Source organism: Schistocerca serialis, chromosome 1 (assembly GCF_023864345.2).
Source record: "Schistocerca serialis cubense isolate TAMUIC-IGC-003099 chromosome 1, iqSchSeri2.2, whole genome shotgun sequence".
Lineage (NCBI taxonomy): Eukaryota > Metazoa > Arthropoda > Insecta > Orthoptera > Acrididae > Schistocerca > Schistocerca serialis.
This window is the reverse complement of record NC_064638.1, coordinates 103145111-103170637: the sequence shown is the minus strand read 5'-3', so window position 1 is coordinate 103170637 and position 25527 is coordinate 103145111. Positions and strand designations below refer to the sequence as shown.

The 25527-nt window shown below is 41.0% G+C and overlaps 1 protein-coding gene across 1 annotated transcript in view; it reads left to right on the top strand.

Annotated features, from left to right (window-relative positions):
• LOC126425549 (EGFR adapter protein-like) overlaps positions 1 to 25527 on the top strand; it is a 435287-nt gene that overhangs the window by 370104 nt on the left and 39656 nt on the right. The window contains exons 3-4 of the mRNA XM_050088319.1: positions 6530 to 6676; positions 14897 to 14986. Coding sequence (XP_049944276.1) covers positions 6530 to 6676; positions 14897 to 14986 — 237 coding nt within the window. The remainder of the gene's footprint in view (positions 1 to 6529; positions 6677 to 14896; positions 14987 to 25527) is intronic.

Below are 25527 nucleotides of genomic sequence, written 5' to 3'. Positions count from 1 at the left end.
CGTTTTCACACATCAGCCTTTTGTTTTCTAATGTGATTTCGGATAATTTACCCGTTAATACATTAATTTGGCGGTCTATCACATCTTGAAGCTCTGTCAGATGTTCAACACTTTCTTTTAGGTTCGTCTGCGTACGTGCCAATTCAGGAAGTTGCGCAATTGCACATGACATGGCATCTTGCTTTTGTACTAATTGCGGAACCATTTCCACCTGTTCCCGTACGGTATCTATCTTAATAGCCACATACTCCTTCATTTCTACACGTACGCGGTGAGTAGATTCCTCACATTGAGCTTTCACCATTTCTATTTGTGCAGTTAATTTTCGTTCCGTCTCTTCGGCCTGATCTTTAAGTTCCTTTGTCTTCGCCTCTATCCGCTGCTCTAATTCGGAAAAACTGTCTTGTAACTGCTGCTTAATCTCAGTTTTCAAATTATCCTGCCCTTCCGTAACTGCGGCTAATTTCGTATTCATATTATTCATGCTCTCGGTTATGATCTGCATCTGTCGCATGATAATGACCAATGGATCTAACCCATGTTGCGTACTTGCCGTTTCATCTCCAGCCGTGTCTACAGGTCGTTCTCTTGCGCTATCTGTAGCGATCGGTTCTACAACACTTCTTACTACATCATTATTATCAGTGCTAACAGCTGAAGGCTGTTGCGTGCTGCTCTGCTCTGCTTGACTCATCTTAAACATTGCCCTAGTTAAAACCATATAAATGTTCCGCTAGTATATGTGAAGTATACGCTTTTCTATTTAGTATTATTGGATATTGGAACATTGATTAATTGTGATCATGCTAGATGTAGTTTGATTGACCTGCCCCAGTTGCATTTATTTGTATAAGTATATATATATATATATATATATATATATCTCCCTTCTACTGTCACTATATGTAACTCAGTTCACACAAGAGTACTTCTGTGACTAGTTTCTTACTGTACTTATACAAATAAATGCAACTGGGGCAGGTCAATCAAACTACATCTAGCATGATCACAATTAATCAATGTTCAAATACCCAATAATACTAAATAGAAAAGCGTATACTTCACATATACTAGCAAGCTTTAATAATAAAATTATAAATCTGGCCTTTTCTCTGCGCCCAGCGTGTTCTTTTATGTTCTTATTTGTAGATCCACTTAATGTGACTGCGAGTATTTCTTCTCATTTCCAAGCGTCAGTTAAGTTGGCTCGTCATAGTTCACATGAAACAGAGAACAAAATTATTTTAACAACGTCCAAAAACGTGTCCTGTCACGGATTGGCCATTATAATGGATTATACTGTAAATGATGAAAGTATGTGAATGCAGCTTGCCGCTGGTGTAATGTCTCTCACACATAAACCTGTACAGTAAAGTAAGGGCCTCCTGTTTTATCTTTAGGCTGATCCGTGATAAGACAGGCAAACAATTATACTAATGGAGGATTCTGCGTATTTTCTCTAATTTCATTCGCTCTCTCTCTCTCTCTCTCTCTCTCTCTCTGTCCTTTATCTATATACAGTTTTAAATATAATATTTCATTACGTGAACTCAGCCCAATAGAATCTCTGGTGGAGCCCTTCGTCTTAATATTCAGCGGCTGGCTTGCTGTAAAAGATCTTTATATCTATTATTATTGTTAAGCGCTGCATTCAGTTGGGAAAATCGATCGTTTGAACAATTCGTTCATTTTACGACAGATTTAGAATTTCAGATGTGTCCGAAGCCTTTTTGGACGATTTTATAAAATCTCGGTGATTGCAGGCTCTCTTCGTCACAACTGAAACTTCCCCACTAATTACAGGGCCAAGACAATCATGAATGATTCAGACAGAGAACTCATTCGTCATTCACTCTAGAATAAAAGGGTCACAAACCTTATTTTCGAGGAAAATTGTATATTCAATCCATCTCCATTACATGTTCCGTTTTCTGTTGATTCCAAGTCTTACTTAATTTGCATTTACAGTTTTTCTCTCTCTTCAAATAACCCGCTAGTGGCACAAACGTTAATAGCTCGCTTTAGCAGGAAGAAGAGCAAATATGTCTCTTTTAGAAACCCGACAATCTTCCAACAAATACTTCCGGAGCCGTCCTAGTTATCCGTCTATATTAACCCTGGAGAATACATATATGTATCTCTGTTATTCCAAAGAATAAACGTACTAGAAAAATACCTTGGCGTCGACGAGCTGTCGGCGCATATATTACTAGAAAATCCGATCAGATACTTTTCAAAAGTGAATAAATGTGTATGATTTGATTGACCAGAGGGTAATTTTCCGTGGGTAGATTACACTACATTTGCATGGTGGGCGGCGGAGCAGTAACGTCATTGCAATAAATACTGAGACAGAGAGCCCACCTTTGCAATAGGTGGGCTTGGTATGAGCATCAAATAAAAAAAAACGATTGGTTGTAGTGGTAATGCTGAGGAACCTTCTCCGTACTTGAATATTTCTGACACAAGAATTTCGTAAACAATAGCCAGTGCATCTCTCCCACCTGTGACTGGCGAAGCTGCGCTGAGGAAAGCGTCTTTGGTGCGTAAGAGATGGGCTGTTCAGCGTCATCCGGCTTCCGATGAGAGAGATCAGCACGAATGCCATACTCGGACACATAACCCACGGTTAAAAGTTTACCCGATGTAAGAGAAACCAAACAGGGGGCAGATCATAGCCTGAGGGATTGAAAGCCTACTGACGAGCCACAGACCAGACAAACTTAACGCCACTTTCTTGATGCTGGTTAAGAAGGCTGATGTGCGCTGCCCGGGTTGCCATTAAACGAAATCTTTCCCATAAAGTCTAGAAATTTGTCAGTGTCAATGAAATTCCCCAATAGCCGTGTACTTTAGGATATTATTTTATTTTATTCTCAAGGCTACCAGTTTCAGCATTTTATCATGCCATCTTCAGGTCCCATACGCTTTTATCGAAATAAACGAACTTGTCGTGTAGCGCCATAAGTCACTGGATATCTTGAATTCAATCGTTATACAATTGCCTCATTCAAAGAAGTGACAGCAACTGAGCACGCCTGCCACTGCTAGCCTTGAGAATAAAATAAACTAATATCCTAAAGTACACGGCTGTTAATAAAATTCAACAACAATTACTTAACTGGTCGACGTCCCTTGGCCATGATGGACCAACAGAGAGAGATCTTCAAGGTTCTGGGCGTTGTCAGGTTGATGATGGTTTGATGTAGACGTCTTCAAGGACTAGGCCATCTCTACTAAACAAATGTTGCAAAAAAATGCACCTTTGCTGAGGAAAAAATTGCACGTTTGCAACTAAGGCAATTCTCCAGCACGCTTGGGAAAACCAGCTGCCGCGCGGGGTAGCCGCGCCTATCAGGCGCTTTGCCATGGTTTGCGCGCGTCCTCCCGTCGGACCGATGACATCAGAAGTTTGATCCCGTAGGAACTTAACGAAAATTTCAGAAAAACCATCCGTAGGTTTTATAAATGCCTGTGTCATGTAGAGGCGATAACCCAGATGTCAACAAGGTAGTTTGTGCAACAAGAAACGTCGTTAATCAACTGCTCCAAATATACTGGTGCCGACAAGATTCCAAAATACAAGCGATATAACTGTTAATGCCCAGTTGGTGTTGAGTACGAAGAAGGATCGAGAAACTCTATCCAGTGGCAGCTGCAGATATACGTCACAAAATGCTGTACCTGAGAACTGACACCCCCCCAGCCCCCATTCCAACAATTTTGTCAACAACTACTCCAGATGTAGAGTTGGATACAAGTCAGTGACGCAAAGCGCATTCACTGTCAGGTTAAAATCACTTGAAAGGTGGATAACGCCATTAGGCTTCTGACTCTCCATAAATGGGTTGGACAATGACTCTAAGAAACAATGCCCTGATCCAGCCAGTAATGCAAATCGGCCATTCCCTTGTCACGTGTGGAGAAACGAATGGACCATGGGGCGACAGAACTTAGATGCAGCTGTTAGCTTAAGAGAAATGTGTGCCTCTAAATTTTCTGCTTGACGAAAGGTATTGTCAAATAGCAGGTTGTATGACCTAGTAAGGAATCTATGTCGTGGAAAGGAACCGTCTGGTGCAATAAATGGCTTTTGTCAACTGCATGGAATCCAAAAAAAGAAAAAGTGCCGTGGCCAAAAATATTTTGCACCAATGAGGAATTAACAGCTAACATTGTAAGTTGTCATTCCGCATTCTTATAACGTGTGGAGACATAGAAGTGTCCTCCCAAATCAATACACTTTTTACTTAACACATAACGGTGTCCGTTGCAGTGCCGTTCATCCCAATTGGCTGTACGTATCTGAGTTAAGGGACTGACCGTCGCTCCCGTGTCTATTTGAAATTCAAGCGATCGCCCATCCAATACCAGTGTCAGCAAAATACGATGTGGCAACAATTGCTGGGCGACAGAGATAATGCCAGAGTCCAGTGAAAACATAGGGGTTTTTCATGACCGATCCACGGCATGATAATTGCCACATATAGCTGCTGAATGCCGTACCTGATGGCATACCCCACCCATGGTCTCTAGTGAAGGTAGTCTCGTCGAACAGGCATCAACAGGCAATAGGGGAACGGTAGCTGGCTCGCCCGTTAACCGGAAGGAGAATGACGCTCGGGACCCGAAAAACGCTCTGGGATGGAATGATGTCACCATTTCCAAAGGGATGGCTGCGTAATGTATAATCTTAATTACACATGTTTAGTCTTGACAGCAAAACTGATAAGGGCCAGTGAGCAAGACTGAATTGTTTTGTGCTATTTATCTAACGAAAGGTACGTTGTTATTTTTCTGTGTGAAATTGACTCATTTATACGTTTTATTGTACTGAAGAGTATATTGAGAAATCTGTGTAGGCAAACCTGCAGGTAGCTGTCAATAATTTGTCATAGTGGCTAGTTGGCGATCAAAATTAACTCTGAGAGTAGCCGTAGCTTTGTATGTTTAGTTGCAGAAACTATATGTATTGTCTGTGACCAAGGACCATATATTATAATTATTACTATTGTTTCCCCATTCAGTGTGCTTGGAGAAAGTTATTTTAATTCAGTTTCTTTGAATTCTGTTTCATTGTGTTGAAGGCATTTTAATTATTATTGTCGGTTGAGCTGTGCTTTCTAGAACTCTACTGAGCTGCAGATTAAGTTCTGTTTAATTGTTATGGTTCTGTGGTCATGTAGATTTAATCGTTAAATATTTGGTGTTAAATTCTGGCCTACAACTGAACAACTTCCAGCCTGAAACCCTCTCCACCCAAGTCCTACACACTACATTGAATAGATATAGATGCTTTTGGTTTCCCCTATACTTCTGGTGATAAAATATATGTTATAAAACCGGTCATATATGTTGCATAAATAATCAACAGCCTGAGAAGTTCTGTAACCTTTCATGTAGCAAACTACACATGACTGCAGTCTTCTGAGATGCGAAAAGTTGAGAACGATAGAGCGATTAAAATCAGTACAGAGTAATAGAAACGCCATGATATTTTGGAGGATTATCAAATACTACATAATGGGTACATATTCACAATATAAATAAATGACCTAGTAGATAGCGTCGGAAGTTCGATGCGGCTTTTCGCGGATGATGCTGTGGTATACAGAGAAGTTGCAGCATTAGAAAATTGTAGTGAAATGCAGGAAGATCTGCAGCGGATAGGCATTTCGTGCAGGGAGTAGCATCTGACCCTTAACATAGGCAAATGTAATGTATTGCGAATACATAGAAAGAAGGATCCTTTATTGTATGATTATATGATAGCGGAACAAACATTGGTAGCAGTTACTTCTGTAAAATATCTGGGAGTATGCGTGCGGAACCATTTGAAGTGGAATGATCATATAAAATTAATTGTTGGTAAGGCGGGTGCCAGGTTGAGATTCATTGGGAGAGTCCTTAGAAAATGTAGTCCATCAACAAAGGTGGTGGCTTACAAAACACTCGTTCGACCTATACTTGAGTATTGCTCATCAGTGTGGAATCCGTACCAGATCGGATTGACGGAGGAGATAGAGAAGATCCAAAGATGAGCGGCGCGTTTCGTCACAGGGTTATTTGGTAAGCGTGATAGCGATACGGAGATGTTTAGCAAACTAAAGTGGCAGACTGCAAGAGAGGCGCTCTGCATCGCGGTGTAGCTTGCTGTCAAGGTTTCTAGAGGGTGCGTTTCTGGATGAGGTATCGAATATATTGCTTCCCCCTACTTATACCTCCCGAGGAGATCACGAATGTAAAATTAGAGAGATTCGAGCGCGCACGGAGGCTTTCCGGCAGTCGTTCTTCCCTCGAACCATACGCTACTGGAACAGAAAAGGGAGGTAATGACAGTGGAACGTAAAGTGCCCTCCGCCACACACCGTTGGGTGGCTTGCGGAGTATAAATGTAGATGTAGATGTAAAAGGGCGTTATTTTGGTAAATTGACTGATAATTTCCTCATACTGGTGAGGTACTAAAAACAAAGTAGACACAGATGTATGTAAGGGGGAGCTGGTACACGTGTGGTGCTTTTGTTTCAGACGGTGCTGATGGCACACGCGCTGCGGCGCGTGTCGTACGCCACGTGCGACCCTTCGCACTCGCAGTTCAGCTTCCTGGCCAGGGAGCCGCGCGGTCACTGCAGTCTGCAGTGCTGCCACTCCTTCCTCGCCAAGTCGCCGCAGCAGGTACTGCTCATTACGTTTCTTGTAACTGAAACCTCCGGATTAACAGGTACTCAGATCTTATCCCACCGTCAGAAACTACACTGAAGTGCCAAAGAAACTGGTATAGGAATGCGTATCCAAATACAGAGATACGTAAACAGAGAGAATACGGCGCTGCGGTCAGCAACGCCTCTATAAGACAATAAGTGCCTGGCGCAGTTGTTAGATCGGTTACTGCTGCTACAATGGCAGGTTATCAAGATTTAAGTGAGTTTGAATGTGGTGTTATAGTCGGCGCAATGGGACAAAGCAAAAAGCGATGAAATGTGGACTTCCCCCCTACGACTATTTCGCTGGTGTTCCGTGACTATCAGGAATCCGGTAAAATGTCAAACCTCCGACATCGCTGCGGCCGGAAAAAGATCCTGCAAGAACGAGAACGACGACGACTGAAGAGAATCGTTCAAAGTGACAGAAGTCCTTTCCGAAAATTGCTGGAGATTTCAGTGCTGGGCTATCAACAAGAGTGAGCGTGTGAACCTTCCAACGAAATATCATCGACATGGGGTTTCGGCGCAAAATACCTACCGGTGTAACCTTGATGGCTGCACGATATATAGCCGGCCGAAGTGGGCGTGCGGTTAAAGGCGCTGCAGTCTGGAACCGAAAGACCGCTACGGTCGCAGGTTCGAATCCTGCCTCGGGCATGGATGTTTGTGATGTCCTTAGGTTAGTTAGGTTTAACTAGTTCTAAGTTCTACGGGACTAATCACCTCAGCAGTTGAGTCCCATAGTGCTCAGAGCCATTTGAACCATTTTGCACGATATAAAGCTTTACGGCTCGCCTGGGCCGGTCAACACCGACATTGGACTGTTGATGACTGGAAACATGTTGCCTGGTCGGACGAGCCACGTTTCAAATTGTATCGCGCGGTTGGACGTGTACGGGTGTGGAGACAAGCTCATGAATCCATGCACCTAACATGTCAACCGGCGGTTGTTCAAGCTGGTGGGGCTCTGTAGTGGTTCAAAAATGGCTTAGAGCCCTATGGGACTTAACATCTGAGGTCATCAGTCCCCTATAACTTAGAACTACTTAAACCTAACTAACCTAAGGACATCACACTCATCCATGCCCGAGGCAGGATTCGAACTTGCTACCGTAGCGGTCGCGCGGTTCCAGACTGAAGCGCCTAGAACCGCTCGGCCACACCAGCCGGCCTGGCTCTGTAGTGGTTTGAGGCGTGTGCAGCTGGAGTGATACGGGACGCCTGATATACATCTATCTACTACTCGGGCAAGTGAAAATACGTAACCATCCTGTCCGATCACCATCATGCATTCATGTCCACTGTGCATTTCGACGGACTTGGACAATTCCAGCAGGACAATACGACACCTCACACGTCCAGTATTGCCTACACAGTGGCTCCAGGAACACTCTTCTGAGTTTAAATACGTTTGCTGGCCACGATACTCCTCAGGCAAGAACGTTATTGAGCATGTCTGGGACTCCTTGCAACGTGGTGTTCGTACTCTTATGAATTTATGGACAGCCCTGCAAGACTGACGCTCTCAGTTCCCTCCAGCACTACTTCAGACATTACTCGAGTCCATGCCACGGCGTGAAACGGCACTCTGCGTGCTCGCGGATGCCCTACTCGACAGTACGCAGAGGCAGGTGTACCAGTTTCTTTGGCTCTTCAGTATATGTGGTCACACATACACTAACCTGTTCTCAAATGTGTGCTGATAATTCAATGGCAGAGCTGAAAGCTGAGAAGTAGTTGCTGTTAACTGAAGCGCTCAGACTTTTGCAGAAAATACTCTCGTTCGACGTAAAAAAAGCAGCCTTTTAACCCCGATGTACGAGACTGCCGAAAAAAAGCTGGAAAGTAGAATATAAAATTGGAATCGAAAATGGAGAAAAACATATGACCTGCGAGCTGTGACGTAACCTGCTGAACGAGATGGTGCAAAAACTGAGACACTGAACTTCTGGTGGAACGAATCTCAAATCATCGCCCACTTAGCCGGATTTAGGTTTTCTGTGGTTCCCGTGAATCAATTAGCGCAAATGCCATCATGCTTGCTACCACTTAAAGAGATCCTTGCTCTATCTCTAATGAAACTTCCTGGCAGATTAGAACTGTGTGCTGGACCGAGACTCGAACTCAGGAGCTTTGCCTTTCGCGGGCAAGTGCTCTAACATCTGAGCTACCCACGCACCACTCACAACCCGCCCTCACAGCTTCAATTCTGGCAGTACCTTGTCTCCTACATCCGAAACTCCACAGAAGCTCTTCAGTGCACCTTGCAGAAGAAAGGATATAGCGAAGACATGGCGTAGCCAGATCGTCATTGTTGTTGTTGTTGTTGTTGTTGTGTTATTGTTGTTATGGTCTTCAGTCCGGGGACTGGATTGACCGCGCTGTCTACCCTACTCTGTCCTCTTCATCTCTGAATAACTACTGCAACCCCCAGCCATTTCAACCTGCTTAGTGTCTTCATCTCTTGTCCTCTCTCTACTATTTTTACTCCTTAAATTTCACCCCAATATTAAATTTACAGGATGACAATTATTGAATTATATGGAATAAAACGTAAATTAGTTACAAACTAAGGCGTGCACACACTTTATTCAACACGTAAACGTCACTGTAAATATTCGAATTTATGTTGTGACATGTCCGATATGCCTGCCATCATTGGCCATGACATGGCATAGACGAATAGCGAAATTCTGCATGACCCGCTGAAGTGTCGGAACATCGATGCTTTTTTACGTCCTGAATATCAGTTTTCAGCTCAGCAATAGTTGTGGGGATATTGTTGTACACCTTGTCTTTAATATAGCCCCACAAGAAGCTGTCGCTTTGTGTTCACATCCGGAATATATGGCGGCCAATCGAGGCCCATGGCAGTGGCCTCTGGGTACCCCAGAGCTAGAATGCGGTCCGTAAAGTGCTTGTCCAGGACATCAAACACCTCTCCTGCATCGATGGGGTCGAGGTCCGTCTTGCGTGAACCTCATCTTGAAATCAGGGTCACTTTGGATAATGAGGATGAAATCATCTTCCAAAACCTTCACATACCGTTCGGTAGTCACCATGGACATTGCAGACCACAAATCACCAAGGCGCATACTAATTTCCATTATGCCCCGCTGCCAACGCTGCAGTTTGAACGTCCTAACGCAAAGCGTTCAGAGGTTATGACGATTTTATTTCATTTAGTTCAATAAGTGTCACCCTGTATGATTCCGTGATTTCGGAATGTGTCAAATTTCCCTCCTTTTCCTCGTGTTGTACCACAAATTTCTCCCCAGATCTACTCAGTAGTTCCTCCTTAGTTACGCGATCTACCCACTTAATCTTCAGCACTGTTCCGTAGCACCACACTTCAAATGTTTCTGTTCTCTTCTTGTCTGATTTGCTTTTCTTTCATACAAGGCTACAATCGAGAAAAATACCTTCAATAATACTTAAATTTATATTCGACATTAAAATATTTCCCTTTTTCGGAAACGCTTTTTTTGCCATTGTTATTTCACGTTTTGTACCTTCTCTACTTCCACGACCATCAGTTGCTTTACTGCCCAAATATCAAGATTCGTCTACTACATATAGTGTCTCTTTTCCTAATCTGATTCCCTCGGCATCGCCTGACTTAACAATTGCTACACTTGGGCACACTGACCTTGTAAGCTTCCTGATTGGCTATCACGCCGAATTTCGTGTTGAGCTGTACTCAGTATGTGAAGACATGTGTTTAATGTAGTAGTAACTATTTTGATATATACAGGGCTTACCATAATTAATAGTGAAAACTGACACGGTTGCACGAATACAGAAGTGAATAAACTTACGTCCACAAACAAGCTGTTTACGGGGTAATTGATAATATATGATTATGGGTCACCAATGACGTCAGTATGAAGTACTGTCCTACTACAGATGTATTTGAAATGCAAATTTTTCGATTATTTCCCCATCTACTTCAGTTGTGTTAGTTGTTATTTTAACAGGACAAATTAAAAGTGTTGGTTCAGGAAAACTGTTTGCTTTTACAAGTAGCGTACTTGAAGATGTGAAAAGGTACCAGAACAAATGATTACAATATCTAACGAGAATAAACACCAACAAAACGACTGAACTGCTTACGAGCTAGGACACGGTCACAGGGGCAACTGTTTCCTCGACCAGATCGAGATTTCGCTCAACATTTGATTCGGAAGAAATATTGAGGTCGATTCCTGCTGGACGTCACGGAACGAAACCTAACTTTAAAACATAACGGAATGTACTGAGTAGCGGCATACATACAAATCAATATCGTGACACAACGGATCGGGACGGGACGGGACGGAACAGAACGGAACGGAATGCCAGTGTCTAGAATTGTTGGACAGAAAGTTTTGGCGTAGGGGACGAGACAGTGCAGTTGTCTCCTACCATGAAAACATAACATATGTCCACCGCGTTCACTCCAATTACTGTAGTTGATTTCGTGGTTTGTGTGTTCTGAATGTTTGCTTTATTGAGTGCTTTATTTTCGTGACACTTTGTAAGGAAAGCTAAAGATTTGGGTTTCGTACGAGTGCTATTTCACGAGAGAGGCCTAATATCTGACGGCGTAAAATTATTTAGGTTTTACAAAACCTACATGGATAAAACATTTAAACTGTACATAGATAAAAACACAAATACTTAGAACACTTTTCATTAAAAGCCTGTATTTAGCCGTAAATGTCACATTTAGTGTCGAATAAGACTATTTTTAACATTATTTGGTACCTAGAGTCAGAAAAAACCCCACAATGCACCAAATAAAAAGTCTACGTATTGTATTGTGAATACTGTTTGGTGTCCTTGTATGTAGAAATTTGATGACACTAATAAATGTTGATGTTTTCACATGTCTGGACGACACTTTGCCGGCCGTGGTGACCGAGCGGTTCTAGGCACTACAGTCTGGATCCGCGCGACCGCTACGGTCGCAGGTTCGAATCCTGCCTCGGGCATGGATGCGTGCGATGTCCTTAGGTTAGTTAGGTTTTAGTAGTTCTACGTTCTAGGGGACTCAGAAGTTAAGTCCCATAGTGCTCAGAGCCATTTGAACGATTTGAAGGCACTTTCCTTGTTCTGTCACTTCACAGCAGTGAGGAAAATTTACCATTTACACTTTGCTAAGAACACTGAATTTTATTATGGACATTAATAATCATTACTCTAATTAAGAGTTCCTTTATTAATGTTGATTCACCACATCACCCCTATAGTTCTCTGTTTTCTAATTTTTTGGAATGCGGATGGTATCTCATAATCTCACGTTCGCCATTCAGTGCTGAGCAAAACGACGTGGCTTAATGTTGAAAACATTCGTGTTGAGAAGAATCCACTTTTGGCTGTGGCGGTCCTTAGAAACTTACGGTATCTTTCGTGACGTTCCGTAAAGCTATGCCCACACGACGCCTCTTCCGTCGTGCGCAATCGCAGACGCACGGGAATAAAAGGGCATTCATAAAAATTTGCGGAAAGAACGCATGTAAGCATCTGCGTTCACATATCCTCACTTTGGCACAATGCGAAAGAAGTCTGCTGTGAATGTCTTCCTTCGCTTCGGAGATTTTGTTGCGTTTATTGTGATGAAAAGGAGACAGAAAAAGAAAACGCTAAAGCGACTGTAGATGTAGAAGTGTACAAGTAACAGAGGTACGAGAAATACAAAGTGAAGACAACGTTCTGTCTGCAAATTTCAGGAGTTCGCGACGAGAGTTTAGATTTTCGGGAAACTGCAGCGATAAGGCTGGCAATAAAACTTTGTTAGCTAGTATCAGGTGTCTTATATACTCCTTTGCATTGTGTATTCCTCATTTCAAAACAAAGCATTTCAATTCTAACAAATCTGTAACTTGTAATGTCGTATAATTGTAATTTATTTGATTGTTTTATACCTCTTCTTTCTGTGTGAAAGAAGTTTGTAATTATTAGAAACTTTGTTCCTATACAATATTACAATTTGTATCTATTATTAATTATAAGTGGTGTTCTCATGTATAATTATGACTCGTTCGATATTTATGCAGTTCCCTTGCCTACTGGAACAAAGGAACACGAATAAATAAATAAAAATAAAAGTGATTAATCCTGAAACTGAGAAGTACTTAAACTAGGTTCCTAACCGTCCTGTCAAGGTTAATTTACTTTCAATGGGTCATTTGCATTTAATCATGAAATATGATATGTAGATTAGCATCATCGGGCTCGGCAAATTTGGGAATTTCATAGACGCCAGGATCCACTAGAACGGAGGTTGTGTTTTTCAGTTTCGCACTGTTTGCATCGTCAGTGTGCTTCATTTCTATTTTTAGTAGTTTGTTGAAGAGCTACACATATCCTATCACTTCTTTTGTAAAATTGAGGTGATATCAGGTGTTCCCCAGGGAAGCGTCCTGGGACCTCTGCTGTTCCTGATGTATATAAATGACCTGGGTGACAATCTGAGCAGTTCTCTTAGGTTGTTCGCAGATGATACTGTAATTTACCGTCTAGTAAGGTCATCCGAAGACCAGTATCAGTTGCAAAGCGATTTAGAAAAGATTGCTGTATGGTGTGGCAGGTGGCAGTTGACACTAAATTACGAAAAGTGTGAGGTGATCCACATGAGTTCCAAAAGAAATCCGTTGGAATTCAATTACTCGATAAATAGTACAATTCTCAAGGCTGTCAATTCAACTAAGTACCTGGGTGTTAAAATTACGAACAACTTCAGTTGGAAAGACCACATAGATAATATTGTGGGGAAGGCGAGCCAAAGGTTGCGTTTCATTGGCAGGACACTTAGAAGATGCAACAAGTCCACTAAAGAGACAGCTTACACTACACTCGTTCGTCCTCTGTTAGAATATTGCTGCGCGGTGTGGGATCCTTACCAGGTGGGAATGACGGAGGACATCGAAAGTGTGCAAAAAAGGGCAGCTCGTTTTGTATTAACACGTAATAGGGGAGAGAGTGTGGCAGATATGATACGCGAGTTGGGATGGAAGTCATTAAAGCAAAGACGTTTTTCGTCGCGGCGAGATCTATTCACGAAATTTCAGTCACCAACTTTCTCTTCCGGATGCGAAAATATTTTGTTGAGCCCAACCTACATAGGTAGGAATGATCATCAAAATAAAATAAGAGAAATCAGAGCTCGAACAGAAAGGTTTAGGTGTTCGTTTTTCCCGCGTGCTGTTCGGGAGTGGAATGGTAGAGAGATAGTATGATTGTGGTTCGATGAACCCTCTGCCAAGCACTTAAATGTGAATTGCAGAGTAATCATGTAGATGTAGTTGGATGTCAGGCTCCTCAATTGTTGCGCTTTTAAGTCACTACAGCATCATAATCGTCCACAGTTTCATACACACTTTTCATTCATAAATTTCTCAGTTTTCTTACTTCGAAACTTTCAGTATCTTATTGCTTACAGAAGTATGATTGGAGACTCTTTATCTAATACGTGACGCTCGGTACAACAAATCTCGAATTTTTATTTAAACAATCTTCAGAAGCTATTTAACACAGGACTTTTTTCTTTGTCTATAATCATGCATAAACTTGAGAGCGCTTCCTTTATAGCCAACATACATTACTGCACATAAATCGCTTTACAGCATAACCTCAACACACTAACAATCAAAAACTTGTGGACCTCAGCGGCCCGTCGTCTGTTAAAAAGCACAATGTTTCGAAAGCCGGTAGCAATGCGCTGTACGCACTGCCTTCATTAGCTGGAAATTATGCATGCACAAACGCGCATGCGTAGATGCGTTATTGGAAATTTATGCCCATGCGCAAAGTTGAAGACAAAAAAGGCATCGTGTGTGCGCACCTTAACGTCCAGTGCCAATGGACCAGTAGTTCAATGGTTCAAGTGGCTCTGAGCGCTATGGGACTTAACATCTGTGGTCATCAGTCGCCTAGAACTTAGAACTACTTAAACCTAACTAACCTAAGGACATCACACACATCCATGCCCGAGGTGGGATTCGAACCTGCGACCGTAGCGGTGGCGCGGTTCCAGACTGAAGCGCCTAGAACCGCTCGGCCACACCGGATGGCTAGTGGACCAGTGGCAGTAGGAGAGCTAGTGCTAGTGGTAGTAGTGCTGTAACTGTAAGGTACTAAGTAAACAAATGCAGTAAGAGCCTGAGGTTAGATCTGTGTGTAATCGTGTGGTAAACTTGCTATTTTGCAGGCGGAGGAGCTGCACGCAGCCGTGGGCGACGCCTTTCGGGCAGCGTACGCGGCGCAGCTGCAGCGTGACGTCAGCTCGGCCCAGCAACAGGTGCGGCTTCCATTCAGTGGCGCGCGGCACTTGCTGGCGCGTAGCTCCATGGACAAACTCTCTGCATCTGCACTCACACTATGCACTACGCACTGGAAGACACTTATCAGCCTTAATATGCGCCTACTATGACGGATTATTCAAGATAAACGAACACCTGCGTAATTTTTTCTATGTTTCCTACTGCCTCTTTTACGCACTCTAAGACACTGCGGACTATAATACCGTAATTTTTAAGCATTTTTTAAAAAAATAACATTTTTACAATTTTTATTATTAGATCGCAAAGGCATGCTAAAAACGTTCTTAGTTTATAGAACCGAACTAACCTTTAAAATAACTGAAAACTGTCATCTGAACTTTCTTCTTCTTTTCTTCTTCCTCTTCGTCGTCATTGTTGTCCTCTTCATATATACTGTAAGATTTTCTGCTCTGCCATCGAGAGCGTTACTTATGCCGCACTCCTTGTAAGGTTTAACAATAACCCCTTCTCTCACTCCGGATCACGACTGTTTTACCCACTAACACATTTGTTTGATTTTAGCTCATTTTTTAAACTCCCTTCTTAGTGAATTTATGTTGGGTTTCGTGCATCATCCGTCAGTTCCATTACTTTCTCAAATACACTTCAAATGGTTTATTTATCGAGACATCAAGTGGTAGCAATTGTGAAGTAAGTCTTCTCGGAATAACAGCAAGCTCTGTATTTCCCAGTCTCAGTTTCTCTTTAGCTGAATTTTACAAAACTGATCTAGCACAAGAAGAGAACTATTCTTCAGTAAAGCACCTTTCCTCCTATCCCAAACTCTGCTCATGAATAATTTCATACCAGCCTCGTCCATCCGGCCCTTGTCATGTACACTAATAACAAAACCTGGCGCTATTTCAGGTTTTGGCGTTGTTTTGCGCTTGAAAATGATTATTGGATTAATTTTAGCGCCGTCAGTACAACCTGAAAGGACAATTGTGTAGCGCATTTAGTTTTAGTATCTTTCATAGCAACATTTCTGTTACTCTGCTCATTAAATGTCATCGGAGTTTCGGCGATATTCGCTATTTGTCTCAGTTCTAGTTTCCTCTCGATGTTGGATATTAAAGCAATGGAAAGAGAATATTTTCTCTTCATTCTCTTGTGGCGTTTTCTGAAATATTTCGGTTTTTGTTCGCATGCTAACTGCATGACGTTTCATAAAACTGTAGCGCCAACCAACTTCACTTTTAAATTCTTTTAAGTTCCACTGCAGCGCTAACTTACGAACGTGTATTTCTGTCATTTTTGTATTACTACCAATATGATTTTGATGGTGTTCTTGAATCCATTTCAGTACGTCATTTTCTAATCTTGGCCATTTTGCATTCTGTCCTCTATTTTCACATTTAGTCTTCCTCATTTTTTTCAGTTCTTCTTTGCTAGCTCGCCAGTCGCTAATGGTTTTTTCTGTAGATGGAGCGCCGAAATGCCGCTCAGCTACTATTTGCATGTTCTTCTGCATACAGTATTGCTTTCAGTTTCTATCCCGCATCGTAAGAACACCTTTTATTTCTTTTCATCACGGAACTAGGTACTAACAAAAACATTGTACTGTTACCGATAATACAAATCACTTCCAATTCAAATTCACTGGAACCGTAGACCGCAATGACGCATCATAAACTAGACATTGTTCTGGGTCTGTGATGACGGAGCGGGAAGGACACAGCTTGTGTATGCCTGCAACTCATGTTCGTCGAATCGGTGCACTGCTGATGCCAGTTGAAGCCAATATTGCCAGACGCAGATAGGTTTCCCGCGGCATCGAATATATGGCCATTTTAAGACTGGTGGAAATTTTACATGAAACATTGGAAATTTTTATATTGATTTCGAGTATATGATGCACCTGAATTTAGGAGGCAATTTTCTGAAAAAATGTGTGTCTTACAGTTCGTAAAATATGCACTATTAACACTATTGTCCCACAGCGACAAAACGGGAAGTCTAAATGAACGATCGGCCAGAAGAAAGTGCCCTCTACTCTTATGATGGGTAAAAGGGAAGTGGGATGGAGCCATTTACTCTTCTATGTTACTCAAGGTGCATGACAGGTGTAGCGTGTGCATAATTATCCATCTTTCGACTGCGTTTGTACGTAGCAATGGAAAGAAAGGCTGATTGCTTGGTTGCAAAAAGGAGTATTACGATAACGATGAAATTGTTCACACATGACCATTCATACATGATCGCCTCGTCATTAGTATAACACCAAATGGGACGAATAAAGCTGAAGCTTGATGGAAATTTATTTGTGTTTATTTATACTTGATACGTTAGTAACTTACTAGCAAGTATACTTATAGGTTCTCCCTACAGTGGCCGCTTCTCTGAGTAGAATAAATTAGGAAAGTTGTTGGGAACGGCGCCGACGGAAATCTCCACTCAGACCCACAATGAATCCCTACCAACTTCACAATAAGAGATTCACAAGCGTATCATCACACTCAAAAGTGACAGAGCTTTGGGAAACAATAGAATCATCGCAGAAGTACTGAAAAATTTCCTTTTGCAAGTTACATACTAAATTGTGTCAGCATGCCTCCAGAGTAAAGGCGCAAATTGACCACATTATTAGCGACTACCAAGCCAGCTTTCGCACTGGCTGAAACATTTCAATTTCAAAACAGTATTAAAATACAGTCCACTCGGTTTCTTTGAGGAATCGAGATTGTATATGTTTCAGTCCATCAGAAATCCCGTTTGTCATCCTGCAAGAACAACAACCCGATCCGAAAACCATAAATCTCTCAAACTACCAACAAAAATCCTACGTAAAATTCATGCACGAGGTATCAAAACCATTTCTGACAAAAACCGGTGTTCTATAGATCGATGGTCTGTCTCCTACCCTCTTTAATCTGGTTTTAGGCAAAGTGGGAAAAAGAACATAGAAACCAAAACTGCGGGACACACATAAATATTACAAGACTTGAAAATTACATACAGATTTCTTTCCTAGCTATCGCAAATAATCGGACACCACTAGCACACAAGATGACAACAACGAAGTAGACAAAAACCCTCAGGGAATTTTTTTACGGAGATGGCCTCCCAGATAAATTTCCGAAATACTAACTACGTCTACTCAATATAGTAAAAGGAAGCCTGAAATTTTTTGTGCATTTCCACAGACTTTCAGCAATAATAATCGCAACACTGCAATGTACATAGAGCAACTCAAAACTATACCGATAAGACAACAGCTCAAAAAGTATTTAGAACAGGCTTATAAAAGTCAGACACACATTTTCAGCTGAATCGAATTCAGCCGGGAAATTAGAAAATGAGATTTACTGCCACTGAATGAGGTCACAAAAGAAAAATAATCCACAGAAAAAAATGAGAGTCGCTTAGAATCTCCGGAGAATGAAACATAATAGCTTTGGGTGATTCGATAGGACCCAACTACACGTAATAATAATAATAATAATAATAATAATAATAATAATAACCGTGAACATATCTACAACTAGATGTTCATCTCTAGATATGCAAACTAAAACACTTTACGAAAGTACTCACGCCAGAATCTTCATATGCATGTGACGGAATAGAGACGGAATAGAGATACTTGAAATACGAAATAATGGAAATGTAATACATGGAATGTAAAGCACAAAATGTTGGAAAATGGAGTAGTGAGGAGATTTACCAAATCACATATACGTGAAAAGTAATGCCTCAGCAAAGGTTAATCTTCTTTGGACATATCTTCCGAATTAATTAGAATAGACAAACCGCAAACATAACAAATAATGCTGTATTTCTAGAAAAAGATGTCGATAGTAAAATAGACTACAGAAATAAGGAAAAATCTACAATGAAAACAGACCAAAGAATTGGAAATAACGTAAAGAAACTAAATGAAATACTAAACTTCAAAGGGCGCAAGACATAGAAAGTATATGACGCAGGAGCACCGGAAAAAAAGTGACAGTAACAACAATAATAATGAATAGTAATATTAATAATGATAAGAATAAAAGTAAACTTCAGAAGGAAAGTAAATGGAAGTAGAGTGGAAATTACTAGGTACAACAACGGAAATCTTGCGGAAGAAAACACGAAAGAAAACTGCAAAGGAAATCTTTAGTAATCTAGCAGAAACTAGATTGGTCAAAAGGGAACAACATGTCGAAAGCAGAAAGCGACACCCGAAAAACAGTATTCAAAAAGTATCATATATAGGAAAATGAATGGGATATAGCAAAATTTGGGTTAACATAAAGTGCCATGGAAAAGTGCTGGAGAGGAGAAATGCGAGGAAACCGTGAATTCAAGAAAAAAAGCAATATGACACTGAAGGAAACATACTGTTAAATCAGCCAGGAAACATAAGAAACCGTACAACGAAGGACGATTGCCAGCATCGCAGAACAAGGCAAATATATCAAAACAAAAAATCTTCTGTTAAATTCAATAGAAGGGAACAGCTTAAAAAAGGATCAGCATGGAAAAATACTTTCTGACAACAGTGACGTACAATAAAGATGTAAGGCATGCTTCTTACAACTACTCGATTGCAATGATCCACAGCCTTAGTTTAAATTTGAAGAACATCATACAGTTTATGTAAAAGTCGCCACACCATCATTAATTGAAATACAGCAATCAAGAAGGAAAATTGGAGAACAACAAGGCTTTTGGTGTAAACCAGATACAAGCTGAGGTGTTAGAGAGTGGAGGACCAAGACTAGAATTTGAACTAAGGTTACTAATAGATAAAAGTAGGAAGATAGGAACGATAACTGTTGACTGCAAAACCGCAGTTCTATGCTCCCTAATTAAGAAGAATGATCCCTTATTTGTGATAACTGCAGAGGAATTGCTTTCCTGAATATCAGGTGTTACTTATAAAATCGTTGCGGAATACCTATTAAACAGAGTGATCCCAATAATTGACGCATCCACAATAGATCATTTATTCACTCCAAGACATATAACTGAGAAGGCATGGAAATTCAGTGTTGTTGTCCCTGTGTTATTTCTACATTCCAAATAGTCCTACGGTAGCATTCATTGACAGACACTCCTAAATACTATGGGCGAATCTGAAGTAACGTAAGGCTAATTAGATTAGTTAAAATGTGTGTAGGTGAAACTTTATGTCGTACAAAGACACCTGCAGGAGGAACTGAAAATTTTAAGGTATTCACTGGACTGTGATAGGAGGACGGCGTCTCAACTATTTTATATAATACCGTCTTAGACAGCATCCACAAAGAGTTTAGTAAAACTAATCCACATTGGATCCAAATGCAGGAGACGTACGTTACTAGACTTACCTACGCAGACGATGTGGCATTAATAAGTACTTTCAAGGCAGAACCAGTCAGAATCATGCAGAATTACTACAAAATCGCTAAGAAACCAGGATTACTTGGTAATGAAAATACGACAGCGTATTTTATCATAAGCAAGAAAAGCCGAAGTGACACACAATTTCGCTTCAGCTACTTCGGGAGTCATTTAAGTAGCGAGAGAACGGATATAAAAACAGATGTCGTTCTGGCAATAGCGAACACAACGCTTTTTAGTTTTAGCAAAATCTTAAAGGAAACATCACTTAGCACTAACCTGAAAATCCACTTGTACCGGTCGATGGGCATTAACATTTTACGGATGTGAAGCATTAATATTTAGAAAGAAACATGAAGAAAAACTGTTAATATTCGAAAGAAAATCACAAAGGAAAATTTTTTGATCAGTATGTAATATAAATATGTAATGAAGGATAAGAAGAAATGAAGAATTAAGAAGGCCGTACAACATCGTCAAAGTGCTAAAGAAGAGAAGGTTGTACTGGGTCGGGCATGTAGCAAGACTGACCTAAAATAGAGTACATAAAATGTAATTCTGCAAGACAATAGATGGAACGAGAGGAAGAGAAAGACCCAGAATTAGGTGGTGAGACAACTTCCGGGAGGACACAGCTAGGATGAAGAACAGCACCGAATGGACAAACAGTGAACTCCAAAGAAAGAAATGGAAGAGTCTAATAGAGCAGGTATATGATCGATAAGGACTTTGCCACATGGAAAGTAAAGCCGTAATAATATTATTAATAATAATAATAATAATAATAATAATAACAATAATAATAACAATCTGAAATTCAGACTGTTAAACTCATATGCTGTGTCAAATGTTATGAAGATATGTATAACAACAAAACAACAATAGTACAATTAGTCTATGTCATGATAATTATAATACAGTTACTATAATGTTAGTTTAACTAACGTTACGGTAAGAATACTCTCAAACTGAACTAATGGAAAGGAGTGTAAGCAGTATCAAATTAATACAATTAACTGCACCCTGCAGGCCATCTAACAAAGGATACCGTTAGACGTCGAAATCTCAGCATCCTACATAGAAGACGGACGTTACTCAACACGGCATAATAACCTGGAATATGGATGCAGCTGACTTTAGGGTATCCGCCAGGGAAAAAAAACATAAATTTTTCTGTGTCTACTGCTGTGCTTCTACCTCAAAACATTCTTTTGTTTCCTCGTGGCAACTGAAAGAAAGAAAACTTTGTGTACGAGATTAAGTTCATCTTGCAGTTCTGCTGTGCCTCATAATTCTTAAGCTTTGCTTATAACTGCATAATCATCAGGAAAACATTCATTTTGTACGTACTTTTGTGTTGTGTCTCAATAAGATGACAAATTGGTAGATAATCATTCCTGTGTAACATTGGTTCCGTACACAGACTTCGCTAGTTCAAAATACAGTTAAGTACAGTATGGAATATTGAATATATTAAATAGCTGATTACTGTTTTTTTACATATATTTTGATGTTGGGTTATTGAACTATACTGCCAATGGTTTGGTACAAGTGTGAAGTCATATATAGTCCGAACAATGATTTTAAATTATTTTACATTTTCAACATTGGTTACAATACTTTTAGTTAAGGAATCTCGACATGTCGACAGTAAAAAAAGAGAACGTGAAAGATATTAAGAAGCATACATTTGTAGACAGGAAATTGATGGAAGTTATGAATCTACGGACACTTTTGTAAGATACTGAAAGAAGGGACGGTATCTGATGATTGTAAAACGGACATCAGAATCTGAATTTCAAAGAAAGTTTTTATAGGGAAGGTATTTTATAATCTCGAGTGGGTAAGTCTTATAAAGGAGTTATAGGGCGTAGGATCAGACGCCTCACTGAAGAAAATCGTGAGGAAGAACAGTATGGACTAGGGAAGGGAATATGAAAAGTTCAATCAAAACACCTCTAGAAACGACTGAAACTTTTGGCATGAAATCTGAATTTAGGCAAGATGGAGTTCTATTTCCTTTTCATTTTTCTAATAACGAGATGCAGAGAAAAGTACCATAAAGTATAGGAGGTAAAATAATATCCTTGTTATATGCTGATTACGTATGTCAGTCGGGTGACTCTAAAGAAGACCTTCAGAATCAAATAACCACCTAGGTAGAAGCTACTAAAGTTTATCGTCATGAAAAGATATGGGCAACCAATGGAACATCTCGAAGTGGAGGGGAAACAGCTATAGATGGTCCATCACTTCAGAACCTTGGCAGTGTTGTCGATGATAGGCAAGGAAATCCCTTACAGAATTCAAGCATGTAACGACTTTGATCAAATAGTTAAAGACCTAATGTGGAACAAGAAAATACCACTAAAATGTAAGAGAGACATCTATGAAATCTATTAAATGGCGATTTTGAGATACTGATGTGAAATATGGACAATGAGAAGTGAGAAGTAAAGATACCAGCAAAATTCACGCGGAGGGAGAAGGAGAGATAGAATCCGGAATGAAGAAACCGAGAACAGGCTGAAGTTGTAAAACTTCAAGAAAAAATAAACTCGCATCGGAGACGCTATGGACGCGTAAAAAACACGTGGATGTTAACAGGTTACCAAAACTGATATATGAATTACAACTGAGAGACAAAAGACCTAGGGGAAGACCGAATCTCAGGTGCAAGGACATGGTGAAATCGTTTTATCGTAAAGTTAAGAAAACGTTCGTATTTTGCAACTGGCGTTTTATTCTTGAGTGTCAGACATGTTTCGGGTATTCATGTTAGGCATCTTCACTGGCATTCTTATTCGTGCCCTGTTCATGGAACCATTTGTTGTTATATATGTGCCCAATTCACAGAGTACAGGTTTCCTCTAGTTTTCTAAGCTTGTACAATGTATATATGGCAGATGTAGAACAACAAATGGTTGCATGAACGGGACAAGAAAATGAATGTCACCGAAGCTGTGTAACATGGATAGGCGAAACATACATGGTACTAAGGAATAAAATTTTAGCTTCAAAAAACATAAATCTTCTTATCTTTAGGACAAAACATAATTGAAGTCAGCAGCTGAGTGGCTAGAAAATTTACGTTATCGAGAAATCTGATATCGAGCAGAGTGGACGTATCTGACGGATCATCGAAGGCAGAGAGAAGTTTAAGGAGAATACTTGGTGAAGAAGCTTCGTTTGACAACTCTTCGGATAAGGTAAACAAAATTTTGATGACACTTGGAAATTACAGCGATTACGCAACCACAGAAAGGCTACCAAGTTTCATACGTATATGTTACTAGTCTCATATAATAAGAAAGGTCTTCAAATTCAGTAAGACTTGTTGGATGGGCACTTCAGTTTCACGGTGTTTTGCAGTAAAAGGTTTCACTACGGTTTGAAGAAACGGCAGGAAAACAGTAACAGTAAGTGGTTTACGTCTCTTCTTCTTGTTCTTCTAACGATCGCAGAAACGTTTAAACTTTATGCCTCTATGATGGAAGTGGGAAAGAGTTGAAATATGGTTCGTAAGCATTCGTACGAAGGAAGCTAGCTATCAGCTTCCTGCTTATTTGAAATTTTCTAAACAAGAAAGAGTTTCGATTTACTAGTTGGATCGCAGAGTAGTAGATTACGAAGATCAAAAAATGTAATTACATACTTGAAAATATCCTGAGGTAAAAATAGTACGGTAGTGTAGAAAATGAACCAGAAACTGACAGCTGCAGGTGGTACGGAATCATTCAAAAATTTTGCCGGTATGGTGAGTTACCTCACAGTTTTGACTGAGGAACATTACTTCCCAGGTGGCGCAGCTTGGCAAGTAACTGCAGGAGTGTGCGTCTGGGAGCGAAAACGGCAGGCAAAAATGGAATCAGAAGCAAATCCGGCAGGTTATGGGCAGGGAACAGATGTCGTTTCGGGATTACCAGAAGATAACTTCGTCTCCAATATCCTCCCTTCTCAGTATTTTCGCAGATCTCGTCGCGTGGGAATGGGAGCCACCCGATACATAATCAGCGTAATCTGTATCAGCTTCTGTAATCGGCTTACAGAAGGCAAGGAAGAAAAGAAATACGTAATAAGTCGAGAAGGATCGAAGGCGGAGGGAAAGGGATTGGGGGGGGGGAGGAGGAGGTGACTGCGAAGCCACGTGGTGAGGCATCGATCTGGCGAGACGAGCTCCGAGAACCGATAACAGGCGCGAGGGGTTGGAAGGCATCTCGTGTCACGGCCAGAGAGCACTGCTGTGATCTCAGGGCGCGGGACCGTACCAGGGCTCCTCCGGTTGGTCAGGAAATGGAAACGACAGTGAAAATGTGACGACGCTATGCGCTGATGTTTTGGGCAGTGTCGCTAGTACATCCTCCGATAACGTCGGCTTTCTTCAATTCTGTGCAGGCAGTGAGCACGTAAAGGTGTCTAGAAAATACCATCTCCCGCCAAGTGAGATTTCGCCTGATTTCGAACTGCCCACGAAACGTAGCTGTCATGTACACTACTGGCCATTAAAATTGCTACACCAAGAAGAAATGTAGACGATAAACGGGTATTCATTGGACAACTATGTTATACTAGAACTGACATATGAATTCATTTTCACGCAATTTGGGTGCATAGATCCTGAGAAATCAGTACCCAGAACAATCACCTCTGGCCGTAATAACGGCCTTGATACGCCTGGGCATTGAGTCAAACAGAGCTTAGACGGCTTGTACAGGTACAGCTGCCCATGCACCTTCAACACGATACCACAGTTCATCAGGAGTAGTGACTGGCGTGTTGTCACGAGCCAGTTGCTCGGCCACCATTGACCAGACGTTTTCATGTGGTGAGAGATCTGGAGAATGTTCTGACCAGGGAAGCAGTCGAACATTTTCTGTATCCAGAAAGGCCTGTACAGGACCTGCAATATGCAGTCGTGCATTATCCTGCTGAAATATAGGGTTTCGCAGGGATCGAATGAAGGGTACAGCCACGGGTCGTAACACATCTGAAATGTAACGTCCACTGTTCAAAGTGCCGTCAATGCGAACAAGAGGTGACCGACACACGCTTCCAATGTGCGTTCAACACGATGTCGCCAAACACGGATGCGACCATCATGGTGCTGGATTCATCCGAAAAAATGACGTTTTGCCATACGTGCACCCAGGTTCGTCATTGAGTACACCATCGCAGGCGCTTCCGTCTGTGATGTAGCGTCAAAGGTAAC